The 19,228-nt window shown below is 43.0% G+C and overlaps 1 protein-coding gene across 1 annotated transcript in view; it reads left to right on the forward strand.

The window, feature by feature from the left end:
- The window catches only part of cfap157 (cilia and flagella associated protein 157), a 65,162-nt gene that overhangs the window by 34,615 nt on the left and 11,319 nt on the right, over positions 1 to 19,228 (forward strand). Inside the window, exons 2-3 of the mRNA XM_034119243.1 lie at positions 7,580 to 7,851; positions 15,569 to 15,722. Of these exons, the coding sequence (XP_033975134.1) occupies positions 7,580 to 7,851; positions 15,569 to 15,722 (426 nt within the window). The remainder of the gene's footprint in view (positions 1 to 7,579; positions 7,852 to 15,568; positions 15,723 to 19,228) is intronic.

The following is a 19,228-nucleotide window of genomic DNA, read 5'->3' on the forward strand; positions in this document are numbered from 1 at the left end:
TGCTAGCTTGAGGTCCTCTAAAACATAACATTACATATTTTGTAATGGTATTAAGAATACATGATAAATAAATACATGTAGTAAACATTACTCAATTGTAATACCCTCGTTGTGCTAGACTCAAACACATTGCTTATATATTTCAAAGAGAAGAGAACAAAAGAAAACACCTATACAAAGAGAGCGGTGCACAGCGCTTAATATTTACTTGCACTATATTTCTGTTTATCTGGGTTATTGTGTTGCACTGTTGGAGGAGCCTGTGACCTAAGATTTTCATTGTCATAACTACACTTCGTATGACAAAATAAAAAACCTTGAACCTTGAGGCTGTGTCTTTCAGACAAACCATCATAATCATATTATTTTATGCTGTGGATACTTTAGCCTCCATCCATGTTAACAATTTTTTACACTTGCATTTATGAATATAGTTCTGCTGTGTTTTACACTTTTGTATTTATGTTTATAGTTTGCTTTGATATTTGCTTAATTTATTAGATTATTATTATTATGGGGCAGTAAGTACTGGTGCTTGAAATTCAAATATTTACTAAATAGTCAATTCTGATAACATTTTTTTGGTTTAAATAATTTGACAAACACATGTATGTGAAAAAAAAAAGATTGATTTATGTTCAATACAATACAATGAATATTTAGGTATCACATTATACATTCTAGGTATTCAGGTAGCGCTTCAGACCCTCTCGTATGTCCCTGCCCTCCTCTGCACCTTGTGCCACTGCTACCCCTGGTAGACGTAGGTTTCCTCAGACATCCTGAAGTTCTCCACCCACTGAGTGTGTGTGAAAGATGGAACAATCACATTCCACCACTCGGTAGCTCGGTCGAGCATCCAAACACATGGTCTAAGGCGGCGACGTAACTTCTGAAATACACGCAACTTCTGAAATACACAAACAAAAGCATACATATTTTAATACGTAAAAGTGGTAGCTACAATTAATTAAATACTTGAAATACTTTGGTCGTATAGGGAGCGTGAGCCTAAACACATTGCTAGTTAGCGAACGTTAGCTTACCAAGTAGCATTGTAGTTAGTAGTAGTGATTCGAGTCGTCCTGTAGTCTCTGCGGCGTAGGACTGCCCGAACTCTCGCGTCAGCTTCTTCTATACCTCGTCTTGCTATAAGTCGCCTCTTTCGAAACAACTCTTGCCTATTTCTTGTGATAATAAACCACACAGCAAGAAACAAGCAAACGATCGCTTCCACATCTCCACATCCTCCATTGTTGTGTGTTGTGTCGCATTGAAGATGACGTCACGGCAGTTTTAAGCAGCGTCGCTCCGCCTACACTGCGTTACTATAGATACTACCCCAGTTCCTAAACTGTAATGGAAACGCGCCATAAAGTGAGCTGGTCCTAACGAGGCCAATTGCGGCCAAGCGAGGCAGAGCGAGGCCGTGTATTGGAAATGCGCCATTAGTTAGTTCACTTTACAGATCAGGTTGGACCAGCCCTTCTCTGTCGCTACTCTCTGCAGGTCCGCTCCATTTCCTACTGCAGATCAAAAAAAGCTAAAAATATGTATTTCTTAATAAACTAAATAGGCCACCATTGGTAGCAGTTCTCATTATATACTTCTCAGTAACTGCTCCCCTTAAATTAAATGTATTCTGTAGATTTTGGGGATTCATTAATGCATTTATTGCCATCACCATGCTTTTTCAAGACTCTTTTCAATTCTATCATTTTATAAGGACTTTTCAGATGTCTGAGTGTAATATCTGCATTTTCTATTTTGGTTTGATAAGGACACATCCTGGGGATTGTGTTTACAAACATTGACCATACCGTTCACCATCCCCCACCCCCCTACTGTATGTTGATTTTTGACTTTGTTTGCCTACATGTAAATCGTTGGCATTTAGTACCTACCCCCCTCTGAGTGAATACCTGCTTAGCTACTTGGCACTAAGTACAGATATGTCTACCCTTTCTTCTTAGAGTTAGCCAAGAGGCTATTTTTCATCTGTAGTTAGTTAGATTTTAAAAGTCAATCAAAAACACATTTCATTTTAAACAAGTAAATACAATACATTTAAAACATGCAACATACACTGTAAACAAAATCTATAATCTAGGCAGTAAATTGTTGTATTACCCACAGTCATTTACTTTGAATTTGTAATACAGTGTGATACTGTACATTATGCTGCACTGTGGGAATATTATCCTTAGGCGGGAAATGTATGTAAGCTGGAGTCTGAAATAAGCTAAAAATATGTATTTCTTAATAAACTAAATAGGCCACCATTGGTAGCAGTTCTCATTATATACTTCTCAGTAACTGCTCCCCTTAAATTAAATGTATTCTGTAGATTTTGGGGATTCATTAATGCATTTATTGCCATCACCATGCTTTTTCAAGACTCTTTTAAATTCTATCATTTTATAGGTCTATTTAAGTTTCACTTTTCTGAAAATAACAAAGCAGGGTTGAGGAAATATTCCCAACTGCATCTTCAAAAGTAATCCAAATAGCTACATCAGCATCTAGCAAATGAAAAGCTTTCTTTGTAGACACACAGATCAACTGTAGTGGCACAATGGCAAATCCCTGCTGTGACTATTTGGACGTTTTAGGAATATTTTCCCGTCAATTAGCACAAGTCTGAAGTTCTTTTTCCAGCCTCAGTCCGCACAGCAGGTACCTGGAACCCAGTGACGTGCGGTGAGGTTCATGGCTGGTGAGGCACTGACTCACTGAGTCAGATTTACAAATATTATATTTTGACCTTAATCGAAATATTCGGTTATTTTCAAAAGCTTTTTTAGTCTGATGCTTCGATTCCTTTTAAACAGACCGTTCAACAAAAGGATACCCAAAATCTAAATATTGGATTGTTCTTTCTTAGTAAGATCCCATTTTCATTACAAATGTGGTCTTACCTTGACTTGAAGAGGAAGTCCATGCTATCCTTCTGGACAACAATCTCTATTACTTTTTTGTAAAAGTCCTCCTTATCTTCCTGTAGTTTCAAAAGTCTAGTTTGTTGTTTGCGTAGAATTACAGTAGCAACAAGAACCTGTGGGCTCACGTGCGCCCCCTTCAGTGCGGCAGAGGTTATGGCTGCCTCCCCTGGTGCTTTTTTCATTGCCGTTGTATGATGAGACCAGCGGGCCTAAATATCATATATACGTGAAATAAGTTATTTAGAGACTATGGATGGCGAGGATAAATGTAATAAAGGGATCTACAAACATTACATTGGTGACCTACAGTGAGACCTACAGTGAGATGGTAACAGGCATGCGCTTAGGGCCTGCTTTCCAGCCAGTTTCTGTGGGGTGACGCATTCTGAGGTGAGGCAGATCTCATCTGTGCCTACAGTCACTGGCTTGAGCGCGCTCACAAAATAAGTGCCCGCGCTAAATTAGTGCCCGTGCTCCAGCAAGTTACTGTGGGCTTACGAGAAGCAGAGCTCGTCCTTGCCTCACTTCTCATCGCTCCCGTAGCGGAGCTCGGCAAATCTGCTGATTTTGACTATAAAAAGCGATTGGAATCATACATAAATCACACTTACAACACAGATCAGTGGAGACATTTTATTATTATTACTATTTAGTTTTTCTTTAGTTGTTTTTCTGTTACATTGGAGTATGACAGGTGAGGCTCTGCCTCCCCTGCCTCCCCTGACTGCACGTCGCTGCTGGAACCGTATCCAGGCACTGGATCTGAGGTTGTAAGAGTCACAAACTGGGGCAAATCTGACACATATGTACAGTGGAAGCTTACCTAAAATGACTTTACACATTAATAAAAACCAATGCTGCATCCTACGCATAGTAAGTGAGGACCATAGGGTGCATTTGATATATAACGCAGTGCAGCATGGTAAAGTGGGTCAAGTTTGGCCAAAACAGTGGGACAGGCAAATCTATAGATTGTATCACCGTAGTCCAGCTGGGACAGGAATAAGCCAGAGACCAACCTTTTACGGGATGAAATTGAAAAACAACATTTAAGTCTGTAAAGGAAGCCAAGAGTGAATTTCAATTTCTTTGTTAAAACTTCAATATGGTGTTTAAAGTTCAGATTACTGTCCAACCAAAAGCCCAGATATTTGTAGGTATCAACAAACTCAACAGAAACGCCATCAAGGGTGTCAATGGAGAGGCAAGAGGAGGACGCTGACTTGGGAGCAAAAAGCATTGCCTTGGTTTGCAGCGGTGTGTGTCAGCAACGTGCAGTCAGGGGAGGCACGGATTGGCCGTCGGGAGAGTCGGGATTTATCCCTGGCCAGCTGTGAGTTCTGGAGAATCACAGAACGGCCGGACGCCAACGGCCCGGTTCGCTTACGGCCGACAACACCCCCACCCCCCCCGTTGACAATTCACGAGCGTCTAACTCTCTCCCCCCCCCCCCCCCCCCCCCCCGTCGCACCTTCTAACAGAGCCCCCCCACAACCAATTTAACCCCTGGCCTCTGGAGCAGAAATGAAAGAGTTTTAAAAATGTTTACGTTTTGGTAAGTTTTTAGGGAAATGTTGTAATATTGCAACGTTGGCCTTAGGTGGGAGCAGAATTTCTGTATTTCTACTCACATTGTCTGAATAAATATATTGAACAACTAAGGGTTAATTTGCAGGATTGATTGCTTACTTAGCCCTATATCAGTATATAGCATGAATAATAATCACACATCACTCATATTTGTTATGAATAATCATTTATCATTTATTAAATAGTAAGTCGCTTTGGATAAAAGCGTCAGCTAAATGCAATTTATGAAAGCCTCACTCAGGATTTTTTTACCAAGTGTTTTTATTGCTCTTGGGGCATTAAAAACAAGATTTTAACTTTAGTTTTTTATATAATATCTGCATTTTCTCTTGTGAAAAACTAAGTCTTAGTTTGGCCATAGTTATTTAATATATAAAGACTATATATTATTGAATTACAAGATTAGATATACTTCATTTGAACTGAAAGTCCATGAAAAGTTGTCTTCCTGTTTTTGTGAATGAAGCGCCATCTCCTGGTTAAATCCTGAAATTGAAAATCTGGCAACGCCCTCTTGGAAAATAGTGGGAGGGCTTAACATTCCCAGATACCGGTCTTTGGCAGGTCTTAGGCAGGTAACTGGCAGGTAGTAGGCAGGAAGCAGTAAGCTGGAGTCTGAAATAAGATGCTCCATCTGTAAGATTTGGGTTTATTTAATAAAAGAGCACATGTTCAATGTGAAAAGTGACCGTAGATAGATTACTTCAGTTGCAATTTGGTGCTATATATATATATTTTTTTAATTAAAAGAAATACAAAACTAAAAAATAAAAACCTTGAATTTCAGGCGGGGCGCGGGGCTCCGTTGGCAGGGCGCAGCGCCCCGCCAAGACAATGGTAGGGGAAACACTGCACATCACACACACATCAGACACACCGAACATTTCCTGCTCTCTTCCGTTCGTCAATAAATAAGGTTAAATCATCACTAAAACGTCCCGTTTTCCCCTCCCTTTCTGTAGCGCGACCATGAGTGCACGCTTGTGAGTCTACAATTATTTAAACACACATTTAATTATATTACACGATACTTACGTGGGGAGCAGCGGGCGGAGTTTCACCGCCGTCTCCCCAGCAAAGGGAATGTGGAAAAAACGGAGGCGCATCACTTCCGTGATTTAAATAGGAAGTCATGAACCATGCAATTTATTATTTCTTTAGCGTTTATTAATTATGGGGAATGATTGTGTTAAGAGGTAGTTAACCTGTGTATGTTTGGGTCGGATAGTTTTCTCATGTTTAAGGGATTACATTTATGTTGACAATGTGGTTTTGAATTAATTGTGTAACCTGTTGACGGTAAGCCTGTGGGGAGGGGCTATGGGTTCAAAAGGGACGGTGTTGGCCCTGGAAGTGTCTTTCGGGAGATTGTTGCAGTGAAGGCAACAGCTAGACTGTGTTCGGGAGATTGTTGCGGTGAAGGCAACGGCTGGACTGTGTCTACTCCATGAGTAATAGACAACCTAGTTTGGTAGCTTTGATTTTGTTTGTTTGAGTTGTACTGTTTCACTTTTGTCAAACAGTATATATATTTTTTTGCTGTTATAAATAAAGTTTTCGAGCTTAAATCAACTGACTAAGCCTATGTTTCGAACGGACAAATAGAACCCCGTCACATATGGTGTCAGAAGTGGGATGGCTAGTCGGAAAAAGCTAACCCGCGTTACGAAGCAACGCACAGGACTACGTTCCCAGCGTCAGCAGCAGGAGGAGAACCCAACTGCCAAATCAGAGCGGGCATGGGAGACGGAGGACGATGATGAAGACAGGTCCTGGGTGCCCCCAGCAGCTCCTACAGCCTCAGGGTCAACCAGTGAACCAGGGGGAGAACTACTGTCACTGATGAAAGGCAGCAAAGGCGAGAGGAGTTCCTGTTGGCAGAGCTCCGAGACCTACGGACTTCTGTTCCAGTTGGTAATCCGTTTCCTCAATCAGACTCCGATAGCCAGCCTAATCAGCCAACGCCTGAGTGGAGGTACTATGCAGAGCCAAAAATTCCACAGTACCAGTGCGGTGAGGACATTGAGAACTATTTATTGCGGTTTGAGCGCATTGCCAAAACGTGGAGGTGGCCAGAAAGGGAGTGGGCATGCCGGCTCGTTCCACTGCTATCAGTTTATGGGGTCAGTTTCTATCGGCCTCGTGTAAATAATAGGGCTATACGCACGCGAAACTATGCAGATACAAGCAGTTTTCTCCTCGTGTAAACGGCGCCTTAAACCGTGCTCCGCGCTGTAGTGGAAACGCGCCATTAGTAACTTCCCACCACTGCGTCACTTATGCTATGTTAGCTTATAATTTGGTATGGTGTCACTTTAATGTAAGATTATTCCAGTAGGTTACCGTTCTAAAATACACATTTCAGTTACTTGTATTTTCCATTAGTATTTGTATGTTTTGCATACATTTCAAAGGCAAGTTTAAAAAACATTTATTTCTTACGGATCATTTTCGATGAATGATTTCAGGATATCTAATTGTACCCGTAGGTAGTTTTGGTTTGCAGACAAAAGATCCATTATGACACACATTTTTAAATAACACAGGCAAAAAACTAAAAAGTACCCCCTGCTCCATCCCATCTAAAATAATTGAAAAACCACTAGTACAAACATGAGCAATCCAGAAAGCTAACAAATAAATGAATAGGCATAGCGTCCATAGCATCTGTACGATGGCTGGAAAAAAGGCAGGTTTCCAAACCATGACATGAAAGAAAAAAACAGACATTAATATAATAAACAATTTTATTTGAATTATTGGGCCAGTTAATACTATAATGTTGCAGCTGTTAAATATGGTGCTTATTTTAACAAATGTATGAATTATATTTGCTGTGTAGCTTATCAATGTCCTTAATAATCAATCATATATTATTTTAATGTATAATCTTTCATCGCAATTGATTTATATTTTGCATTAAGTAAAACATGTACATATATACGCATATTGTATATGCATGTATTTAGTTTCTCTCCACCACTTCAGGTATCATTAGAAATGTTTTCATAAACTGTCGGCTCTGCTTGATTATCTTCCTCCTCCAGATATCAGCTGAAATGTGAGGCACTAGAGAGGCAGAAGAAGGACTTAGACTGTCAGTGCGGTATCCTGGAAAAAGAGAAGAAGGACGTTGTTGAGTATCTGAAACGCTCGCTGCTGGAGAAGGAGGCCGAGGTGGATGAGCTGACAGAGCGTCTGGAGGGTCAGCAGCGGGCAGCCCAGCAGCACGGAGACTCCCAGCAGCTGACGCTCACTGAGCTGAGGAGAGAGCTGCGGAGCCGGGTAACAGACGCCTCCTCAGAGAACAAATCCCTAGGTGAGACTGAATATCTCATTGGGTTTAATCAGGATGCAGATGTAACATATTGAAGATCCTATGAAGATGATTTTGAGATGGTAACCTTTCATTGGTTTGAAATGTTTCCACATGAAACAGTACTTAAAGTTCCCCTAGTATACTCTTATTCAACACTATATTATAGGTCTCAGATATATACAGAACCTGTCTCTGAAGTGTTTGGCTGAAACACCAAACAGATCATTGCAGCATCCCATAATCCCTTCTGTTTCAGCCCTGTTTCAAAAGTGCTGATTCTCTGTCTGTTACTTTAGATGCTAATGAGCTGCTGCTGGCCACGCCCCTCTGTGAGATGATTGGTTAAAAAAACACATTGGTGCTCTAGGAGGAGATTCTGGTGATAAGGGGGGGGGGGGGTTACCTTGGTTGGTTAGGCTGCGTCTCAGGTCGACTATTTTCATTTCCTCGGTCGTCGGTCCTCGGTATCACCGGAAGTTGATTTGTCTGCGCCATCTTGAGTAGCGTCCCATGGCTCTTATTTCTGCCGGAGGAACGAGGAGCGAGGAGCGATAATGGAGGAGCGATAACCGAGGAACCACCAGACCATCCTCATTTCCATTCAGTCAGTCATCAAGTGCTATTTAACATGTTCATTTGCTACATATCCACACAAACAAAGTGTGCAATCCAATGCAATGAATGTTAATCTAACTGGGTTTTGATAGATAACATATCTCTTTTTCTTCTCTGAATTATTTTATTTCTATTGTGCACTCTAATCAATATTAATCTAACTATTGTTATAACGCCGTTCTTTTAAGAATGGCGTTTATCTTTTTTGAGAATGAGTTCTTATTTTATTTAATGTATTTGGGTCTACAACAGATGATACAAATGTTTGTGTCAGTAAATGTGTACTAACAGAGGCGGGGGTGTTTGTGAAAACAACGGGGACAGAGCTGCTGTCAGACGAACAGCTGTGCGGCGTCATCACAAACGGACGTCGCTTCACGTGACGCTCCGGAGGAAAGGACGTCCCATTGCTCTTAAAACTCATTTCCCTGCTTCTCGTGGTTTCCTTGCGTCTCTCCATGCTTCCCTGGTGGGAGGGACTAAACGCAGGGAAACGACGCAAGTGAGGGACGCAAGGATTCCATTTAATCGACCTGAGAAGCAGCCATAGAGTGGTGCAGTGATGATGTATTTTTGTAGGCCGATCCGGAAGTAAGCTGCGCATGGGTTCCCTCGACAAAAAAGCAATGGGATTTCTCCATAGGATTTTGGAAAATAGCTCGAAATAAGGTCTGTGGAAAACGAACCTGTTAGATAAATGCACATTTTGTTCAGCTGGATAATCTCCACATGTCTACCCTACTTTTATAATTTTCTACTCATAAATCTAATCGCCAGAAGCAAAATGCTAACGCTATGCTATAAACGAACTACAGCAGGGTCGCACGACTTCAACGTCACGCCAACTTAAGATCCATATTCAAACATACAGATTCTAAATGGTACGAGTTGAAGCGTTTGTTTGAACAGTTTGCAGGATGCAGGTACTTGCTTTCAAGCAGAACAGGGCAAACAAACTTAGAGGAGTGTTTACGTGTTCGGCGTAATGACGTACAACGTCCTCCACAACTTCTGTAGTCCTATTCAGCCACTTGGTAACAACCATCGTTTTTCAGACACATAAACTCTTCAGAAATCACCAGTGGGGTCACTGCTGATGGATTTAATGTCGTAGAACTTCAATTTGTGTCAACCACAGACCTTATTTCCAGCTATTTTCCAAAATCCTATGGAGAAATCCCATTGGCTCTGAGACGAGGGAACAGGAAGTGGTGAAATACTGACTCATTTCCGGGTTTTAGGACTCGTCACCGCACCACTCTATTGGCTAATGGTTGCACAACCCAAAAAAACATTGTGACATCACAAAGTGGCCAAAATCTGATCAGCTCATTTTCAGACAGGTTTTTATATAAATGGATCAGGACCAAAAGAGAGGGGGTCTTTGTTCCTGAGACTTTCTGAGTCTCCTTAGAGGGGACACATGTTTGTGTATACAATACATTAAAGAGTGGATTTTGCATAATGGGTGACCTTTAAATACAATTTTTTTTACTGTTTTTAAAGGGAAAATGCCACTCAGAAAGCACCTGCAGAACATGAAATGTATACAATTGTTTTGAACACTGACGCAAAGGCAAATGTGAATCAAACAATATGAATAATTCATTCATCCCTGGGTTAATAGGATTTTGGGAAAGTTGCTCCATCTTAGAATAAAATACAAATATACGAAGGGCCTTTATTTAACCCCGTCGGGAAATTCACGAAATAAATATTTTTATGAAGTTAAAGATACACGTGCTATAAAATACGGTGGCCGACAGGTGCAAACATGTTACCACAGCCCTGAACATTTCCATTAGGACATTTTAACCAGGGGTGCACATCACTTTTTTAGTGAGTTACTCAGATGAGTACCAGGAGACAGCGTTTGGTACTCACCCCTCACCAAGCGTGGTGTTAATAAGTGCAGTCTTCCTCACTGTCCTCTAGTTCCTCTTCTTGCATGGTAGATGATGAAGATGCTGCAGTCTTCCTCACTGCCCCTGTTTAAGCCTCCAATTTGCTGTCTCAAAAAGTGTTGCCAAAACTGTGAAGTCCTTGCATTTCCTGAGGCCAAGTTGAAGGATCAAATACTAAGAAATGATCACATGACTTGAAGTCATATCTGATTTCAGAGGTGGGAAGTAACTAAGTACACTTACTCAAGTACTGTACTTAAGTAACATTTTGAGATACTTGTACTTTACTTGAGCATTTCTATTTTATGCTACGTTGTACTTCTACTCCACTACAGTTCTGAGGTAAATGGTGTACTTTGACTCCACTACATGTATTTAATACCTTTAGTGACTTTACAGATGTGGATGAATGATGTGAAATATAATCAAGTGTTAAATCAGACTTTAGTTCCACCTGGAGTAAATTCACAAGCTACCCTGCAGTATACAAAGTCATTCAAACTAACTGCACCTTTACCAGCTTTGATAACACTTTAATGATCAATCATTATAAAACATATCATATCTATTATTCTGAAATGGACCAATCTGCACAATGACTACCTTTGGTACTTTAACTATAACTAATACTTTTCTAATTTTACTTGAGTAACATTTTACTTGTAACAGAGTATTCCTACACAAGATCTGAGTACTTCTTCCACCTCTGTCTGATTTCAAACTCTTCCATTAACACCCTGAGTAAGTTTGCAGCTGTGTGTTTTGCTCCACCTTTTGGTAAATACAACCGCAGCAGCTTGACCACAAAGCGATTAAAAGTCTCACAGTAAGGAACGTTGTGATCAGCTGATTTGGCGCAGTTCTCCAGTGTGTGCGCGGGGCACATAATGTGCACAGGGAAGTCTCCCACCGCAGCCAGTTGCCGTAGTTTGCACATTTCCGTCGTACACACCGACGTTAACAGCAACCCCGTCTGTGCACACGGCGACCAACTCTTTCGTCCAGTGATCTAAGCCTCTGCCTCCTGCAAAAGCTTCACAGGTCCGTCGGTACGCAAAAGCGCTTAGTGACATAGGTGACGTTACGCATTTCAGATTTGCCACGCATGCGTACCTGCGTCCCAGTTATGTGCACCCCTGATTATAACTTAATTCACCATGGCTAGAAACAAGATTAACTAGAGAATGCAATTCCTGAAGAAATTGCTAGTGGGAATGCTTTATGCTGAAAATCTGACGCTAAACTGCTATGCTGAAATGTAATGTGTAAGAAGAAAGTGAATAATTTAGATTGAAATGATACATGAACACTGGGGGCTTGAATGTGTGATGAGAGAAGAAAAGAAAGTAAAAAGGCTTGGAAAAGCAGCAGAATATTTGAACTGCAAACTTTTGAACTAACTTGATGGTGAATGATCTGTCGCCATGCCAACGGCATTTGATGACATCCCATAATACGCTTAGATACGTTGATGGCTGCATCGTTACCAAACCTGTGAAGTTTTGGGCCATTTGGAGCATTTTCACTGAAGTTATGAGAAAACCGTGTTTCATGGCGGGCATTGTGTTGCCATGGCAACGGCATGTCCCGTAGATGTCTTCACGGCTGGACTGTTAGCACACATGTCAAGTTTGAGCACTTTTTGAACATTTTCATAGGAGTTATAGCGACATCGTCTTTTATGGCATATGGTGAGATCTCAGATTTGGCGTAGAGCTGTTGAGGCATGGACCGGTGATATACAAGTGAAGATTGGGGGACGATTGGACCGTGTCGATTGGATTTACAGCGACATCGTGTTTCATGGCGAGTGGTCTGTCGCCATGGCAACGGCATTTGACACCCCATAATACGCTTACATGCGTTGATGGCTGCATCGTTATGCTAAGAGAGCATCTTTGTTTGTGGTGCTTTTCTTCTGGGACCGCATGCACTGGGTCCCTCAGAGCGTCCTGTTCATGCCAAAGGAGGAGGGGGGACATGGCCTGGTTCACCTGGCAAGCAGAGGGGCTGCCTTCAGGCTCCGGTTCCTCCAGAGTTTCCTGACTGGACCTGCTGACCTGGTCTGGAGACCTGTAGCTCGGGCCTTATTGGAGTGCTGTGGTGGGCTGGGTCTGGCTGAGTCGCTGTTCCTGATGGACCAGAAAGGATTACAATTGAACAATCTCTCGGGTTTCTATTGCGGCTTTCACACCAGCGCTTTTCCCTTTCTAGCTCCGAGCTAGAGCTTTTCTGGTTCAGCTCCAGTTTCCCTTTTCTGCTCCCGCTCTGTTCACACCACTCAGAGCCGGGATGGTGCTGCCGCTGCTGCGTCATGACTCATGACGTCACCGTTTACATCGCTGATTTGCTCCCCAACGGCGCTCACAACAACAACGGGGGACTGCGTCGGGTCGATGATCGTGTTGCTTTTAATCATACGAAGCCAGATTAAATTAAATAACGACTTCTCCAACCTTATACTTTTCTCCAGAGTGCCGTGGTTCATTGTTTATTAATGTGTTTCAGCGGCATTTACCGACCGCTGCAGTGCTGGCTGCTCTTCCACGGGAGTTTATTCTCCCGTTAGCTCCGGGTTAGCTCACATGGCAGCGGCCGCTCTAAAGTATTCACTGTCTGACTGTCACACAAGCAGCTGATACATATCCCCAGTTCCCCTTAAAGGAGAGGTGTCATGGCCATTTCCACTGATCATAATTCCATTGTTGAGGTATACTAAAATAGATTTATACTGTGCATTTTTCCAAACTCACATTGGTTTCTCATACAGCATCTCTGTAAACTACGTGTATTCACTGAATTTCACTCTCTGCCTTTAACGGCTCGTTGTAGCTCCAAAAGCTCCAGCCCCCACCCTCCCTGTGAGCACAGTGTGCTCTGATTGGTCGGGACGTTGTGAATCGCGCTGAGCTCCGTGGAGGTGTTGTTTCCTTGTTTAGGATACACAGCGAAACACAGCCAAATTCATCCTGAGCACACACAAAGTCACAGCCGAAGTAAAAACAATAAGTGTGGCTTGATATTGAGTAAGAAAAAGGTTGATAAACGCTGTGAGAATGGGTCTGCAGAGAGAATTTCGCCGCGATCCCAACTGTCTGTTATCAGCCTGCAGCCAGGGAGGAGAAATCAGCAGAGCTGCCTGCTCCCTGCACACAGATGTGTGTGTGAGGAAGTCCGTGGATTGGTCAAATTGGACCAATCAGCGGGGGCTTAACGTAACGGCTCCGCGGACGTAACGTAACGGCTCCACGGATTGGTCCATTTCGTTCCGGGTACGGCATGACATCATGCCGTACCCGGAAGAATCAAATGGACAATGACGTATCTCCAACGAGGCGTTTTGGGGAGGTATTTTCTGTGTTAGAGTTTTACTCGCTACAGGGTGTACTTTGAGGGTTTTGACTCTGCACACCGTTTACATGCATAAAAACCTTCATAACACACAAGGGGACGGGTAATAACCGGAAAAGCATGACACCTCTCCTTTAAGTGAATGTGTGTCAGTCTGAATTGACGCTGTTTGGCATCACAACGCTGTTATGAAAGTTTCTCTGGTATAACATGGGTGATGTTAGCATAGCAACCGAAGCTAAACTGACTACTTGCTAAGCCGTTTTCTACAGGCACATTTTACCGGCGTATTTTTCATTATGATTCTACTTGTGATAGTCGGACATGACAACCTGTGCAGCCCATGTATTGATTCCATCCGATAGCTGCTATAATAACAAACAAAACGTCTGCCTGCTCTCCACAATGATCAATAACAGCGAACGGATGGTCAAAGTAAGGTACAAATAAACAGAATCACACGAAGCCTGGTTAGTGTTGCCTGACTTTATAAAGTGTGTTTTTTTTTATAAGTGTGTGGTTGGCTTCTCGTCACTTTGCTCAGCGCTACTGCTTGTAGGCAGGCATGACGAGACTCTTCAGTCGACCCATGTTCAGGGGAGGTGGGTTTAGTTTCCTGCACGCCTCGATGTAAGAGAGACGTAAGCGACGCCGCCTCTTAGCTCCGAAGCTCTTGCTTCTAGACCGACAATTTTTTGGAGCTGGAAGTGAACCGGATTCCGGAGCTAAGAGGCGGCACCGCTGTGGTGTGAACAGGAAAAACCGGTACTTTTCAGGCTCTAGCTCCGAGCCAGCGCTGAAAACGCATTGGTGTGAAATGGGCATATGAAGGTCTCTTCAAGGTGCTGGGCCTTCTCTACAACAGAGACTCTGTGAAGAGAGGATCCTCACGCTGGGCCAGGTGGTGGAGGTGTGTGGCCCCCGCCTGGACAACGCTGCAGGCCTGGCCTCACGTCTGAGCAGCCTCCTGCTGCAGAGCTGGCACTGATTGCTGCTCACTGCAATGGTCTGAAGTTCACAAATGACAACCCAAATACCCCAGGGCACTAAGTACAGATCGCGTTCACACCGGAATAAGTTCCCTGAGGGAAGATTACGCAAATGAGCCGCTGACGTCACTTCGACTTCTTCTGCTTTGGGTTTACTGGCAGGCCGCAAACAACTTCACGGCGTATACTGCCACCCGGAGTCCCCGGCCGGAAGTCCCCGGAGTTGGGGACTGGCTTCAGTAGAAGCTGCTGGGACTCCCAGCAGCTTCTACTGAAGCCTTCCGAGTAAATCGCCAGAACGCCGACACCTCCTCATCTCCACCGCTCCCATGTTTTATTTTGTGTTGCCATAAGTTAGTCTCTCTGCGTTTCTGCGCTGGGCGAATGCTAATGCTAATAATGCTAATGCCAGGATAATAAAATGGCAGCTCTACAAAACATTTCAGAGTTGTACGGGGCGTGGTTTGCAATTCGCCCAGCCAATCAGAACTGGGGCACTTTTTGCCCCCAGGAGAGTACCATCTCTCAGCAGGCACTAAAAATGGGGGTAAAAGTTCCCGGCACTAAGTGCTCTTTTTGGTGTGAACGCGACATAAGGGGTACTAACGGAACTAAAGGCGAAAAGTACGGGTAAAAGTACTCCGGTGTGAACGCGGCTAATGACTCGTTTCCAGAGATGCTATGTTTTTCCTGATCTCAGTTGTGGGGGTTTTTGTGTGAAAGTTAAACAATGTTACTGATTTTAAGTTGAGCACCACGTCAAACAAAACGTTTATTATTAGTCTGTTTGTTTTTGTGAATAATTGTGAATAAAGGTGGTTTCAAAAATCTCTCCTCTCTCCTCTCTCCTCCTCCTAGCGTCCAGGCTGTCAGCGCTGCAGGAGTTTCAGGAGCAGAGGGAGCAGATAATGTCCAACATGGAGTCTCTGGAGAAGCAGCTGGCCAATCAGAAGGAGGAACACAAAGCTACCATCCACAGCCTGGAGATGAAAGCACTGCTGGAGAAGAAGAGGTTCCAACTGCTCATTGACTTACAGCATTACATGAGTGGTGAAGTGATGAAGTATCTTTGTAGGCCGACCCGGGAATGAGCATCACAAGTGCTCCATACACAAAAAGCAATGGGATTTTTCCATTGGCAAACACATGTTAATGATACTTACATATTTTTTTCAGCAGGACATCTTCACATATTTATGATTTTGTAAGGGTAAATGCAATCGTCAGAAGTTAAAAAGCTACATTAGACTATAAACCAACTACGTAATGACTCAACTTCACCATGGCTAAGCTAAAGGCGGCTAATGTTCAGCGTAAAGACATTTAGTAGTCTTATTTAGTCACTTGTTAGCTAGCTAGTTTTTTCAAGTTTCAAGGCTTTTATTGTCATGTGTAAATATGACAATGAAAATCTTAGGTCTCAGGCTCCTCCAACAGTGCAACACAATAAACAGATAAAATAGACAGTTTTTACAAGTAAATAAAATAAAATAGAATATAATAGAAACAGAATATGATAGAAACTGTGCAGAATAGTCTTTATACAGTAATTGGAATATTGGTATATATGATATATGTGAGTTGCAAACAGATTAATGTGATGTATGTTCTTTCAAAAGTGCAGGTGTTTAACATTCTTATCGCCTGTAGGATGAAACTGTCCCTGAGTCTGGTGGTTTTAGACCTCATGCTGCGGTAACGCAGTAATGTAGAAAGTCTGGATCATCTCTATGGTGCACCTGTAGAAGGTCAGGATCCTCTCTATGGTGCACCTGTAGAAGGTCAGGATCCTCTCTATGGTGCACCTGAAGAAGGTCAGGATCCTCTCTATGGTGCACCTGTAGAAGGTCAGGATGCTCTCTATGGTGCACCTGTAGAAGTTGCAGAGTATCCTGGAGTCCATGTTGAACCTCCTCAGCCTGCGGAGGAGGAAGAGCCGCTGTCGAGCTTTTTTGGTGATTGTGGTGGTGTGAAGAGTCCATGTCAGGTCCTCAGTGATGAGTCCATGTCAGGTCCTCAGTCAAGAGTCCATGTCAGGTCCTCAGTGATGAGTCCATGTCAGGTCCTCAGTGATGAGTCCATGTCAGGTCCTCAGTGATGAGTCCATGTCAGGTCCTCAGTGATGAGTCCATGTCAGGTCCTCAGTGATGTGGACACCGAGGAACCTGAAGCTGCTGACTCTCTCCACCGTAGTCCCATTGATGGCGATGGGGGTGTGTCCCTCTCTCTGCTGCTTCCTGTAATCCACAATCAGCTCCTTTGTTTTGCTGACGTTGAGATGGAGGTTGTTATCCTGGCAACAAGATGTCAGGTTTGCGACCTCCTCTCTGTACGCCGTCTCGTCGCCGTCTGTGATCTGACCGATGACGGTCGTGTGGTCAGCAAACTTCACGATGGTGTTGGAGCTGTGTGTGGCCACGCAGTCGTGAGTGAACAGGGAGTAGAGGAGAGGGCTGAGCACGCAGCCTTGGGGGGCTCCGGTGTTGAGGATCAGGGTGGATCCTCCCGCACTGCCTGGGGTCTGCCCGTCAGGAAGTTCAGGATCCAGTCACAGAGGGCGCTGTTGAGCCCGAGGTCTCTGAGCTTGATGGCCAGCTTGGAGGGCACAATGGAATTGAATGCTGAACTGTAGTCAATGAACAGCATTCTCACATATGTGTTCCTCGGGTCCAGGTGTGAGAGGGCAGTGTGGAGGGGGGGGCTATGGCGTCGTCTGTGGACCTGTTTGCTCTGTATGCACTTTTTAACGCAAGCCGTCATCTCTACGGAGGAGCACACATACTCTGTTTGTGTGTGTGTGGCACGAGCGCATTTTGTGACAGTGAGCGAGAGAGAGCGCGCATCAGTTACTGGGATTGTTTTTACTTGTTAGCATCTGGTGCTAGCTGCGCTAACGGGTATAAAGAGCTGTTAATACAACACGGGGGAGGGAGAGCTCTCTCCTGTCAGACTGAGAGAGATAACTACAGCTCAGTGAGGTAAAGGACTCTGAGTGTTTAGATAACACTTTAACTTTAGTCTAAGTTATCTCAGTGGGTCTCAAATTGTTTGGTCATCTATGTAAACAAATATTTCCAATGCACACCTTTATCTATTTAATATAGTTGTAAAAAACAAGGTAAGAAATCATTCCAATGTGTACTATAGGACAGTAAATAAATAAAAAAAATACAGTTCAAAAGGGGAGTGATTAGTAAAATATCCATAAATAAAAAGAAATATGTGTTGTTTTGATGTGGGATTTGTTTTCAAAATCCAATTATGTATCTTTTAGTTATTTAAAGGGGACCTATCATGCAAAATGCACTTTTTTACGTCTTTTATACATGAATATGTGTCCCCGGTGTTCCAGGGAACTCACCAAGTGTCAGAAAACACAACCCTCTCTATTTTCCTCCATACCCAAATCTCTAAAAAAGGGGCTGCAACGGATCTGATAAAAACTGATCCAGATTTGAACACTGTCCTGACGTCAGGACAGTGGCGCTACGGCTATTGGGCCAACTCCACCAATCAGGAGGAGACAGCCACGGCCATTACGCTGTAGTACATATGCCAGGCCTGTAGATGGTGCTGTTCTCACAGAATCAGCCCTTGCTAAAACAGGGGTAAAAAAGTGAAATGAGGCATGGCTAAAATGCATGATCTGTTTGGTATTTTGAAAAAAAAAAAGTATAAATATGCCTTATACAGTATAGGTATGGTCCTACACTATATTATTATAATATAGCATGATAGGTCCACTTTAAGATAAAATACAGTTGCACAGTTACAGTTTCAGTTGCACTTTTGATGTGAACATGTACGTTGTTTTGTACAGTTTATATAAATACAGAAATATTTTTCAGTCATAATTTGTGAATCGTATCGTGAGTTGAGTTTATCGTTCATTTCATTTCATTTCAAACCTTTATTTATCCAGGTGTATCCCATTGAGATCATTGATCTCTTTTTCAAGGGAGACCTGCTCAAGTAGGTTCCACATGAAACATTAAAAACATAAACAGAACAACAAAAAGGACATCATACAGCATCATTACAGGATCGTTACATCCCTAGTATCTCGGCAGGACTTTCTTTATATTGCCTCTGGCCGTGAAGTCTCGGTCCTGTCGATTACACCAAACAGCTGACCTAATGCTGTGTTGTTGTCAGCGTGTGGCGGAATGTACACTGCTGTAATCACAATCAATGTAAATTCTCTTGGCAGATGAAAAGCCCGGCATGTGATCATGAGGTGCTCTAAATGAGGGGAACAGTCCGAAGAAATAATCCCCACATCTGTGCACCAGTTATTGTTTATCATGACGCACACACCTCCTCCCTTACTTTTCCCTTAATTAACAGTCCGGTCCTGGCGAAAAATAGTGAATCCGTCTGGAACAATGGCGGAGTCCGAGGTAGCGGAGTTGAGCCAAGTCTCCGTGAAAATTATCACGTTACAGTTCTTAATGTCCCGTTGAAAAGCAATCCTACTTCTAAGTTCATCTAGTTTATTCTCAATTGACTGAACATTAG

This window comes from Trematomus bernacchii, unplaced genomic scaffold (genome assembly GCF_902827165.1).
Source record: "Trematomus bernacchii unplaced genomic scaffold, fTreBer1.1, whole genome shotgun sequence".
Lineage (NCBI taxonomy): Eukaryota > Metazoa > Chordata > Actinopteri > Perciformes > Nototheniidae > Trematomus > Trematomus bernacchii.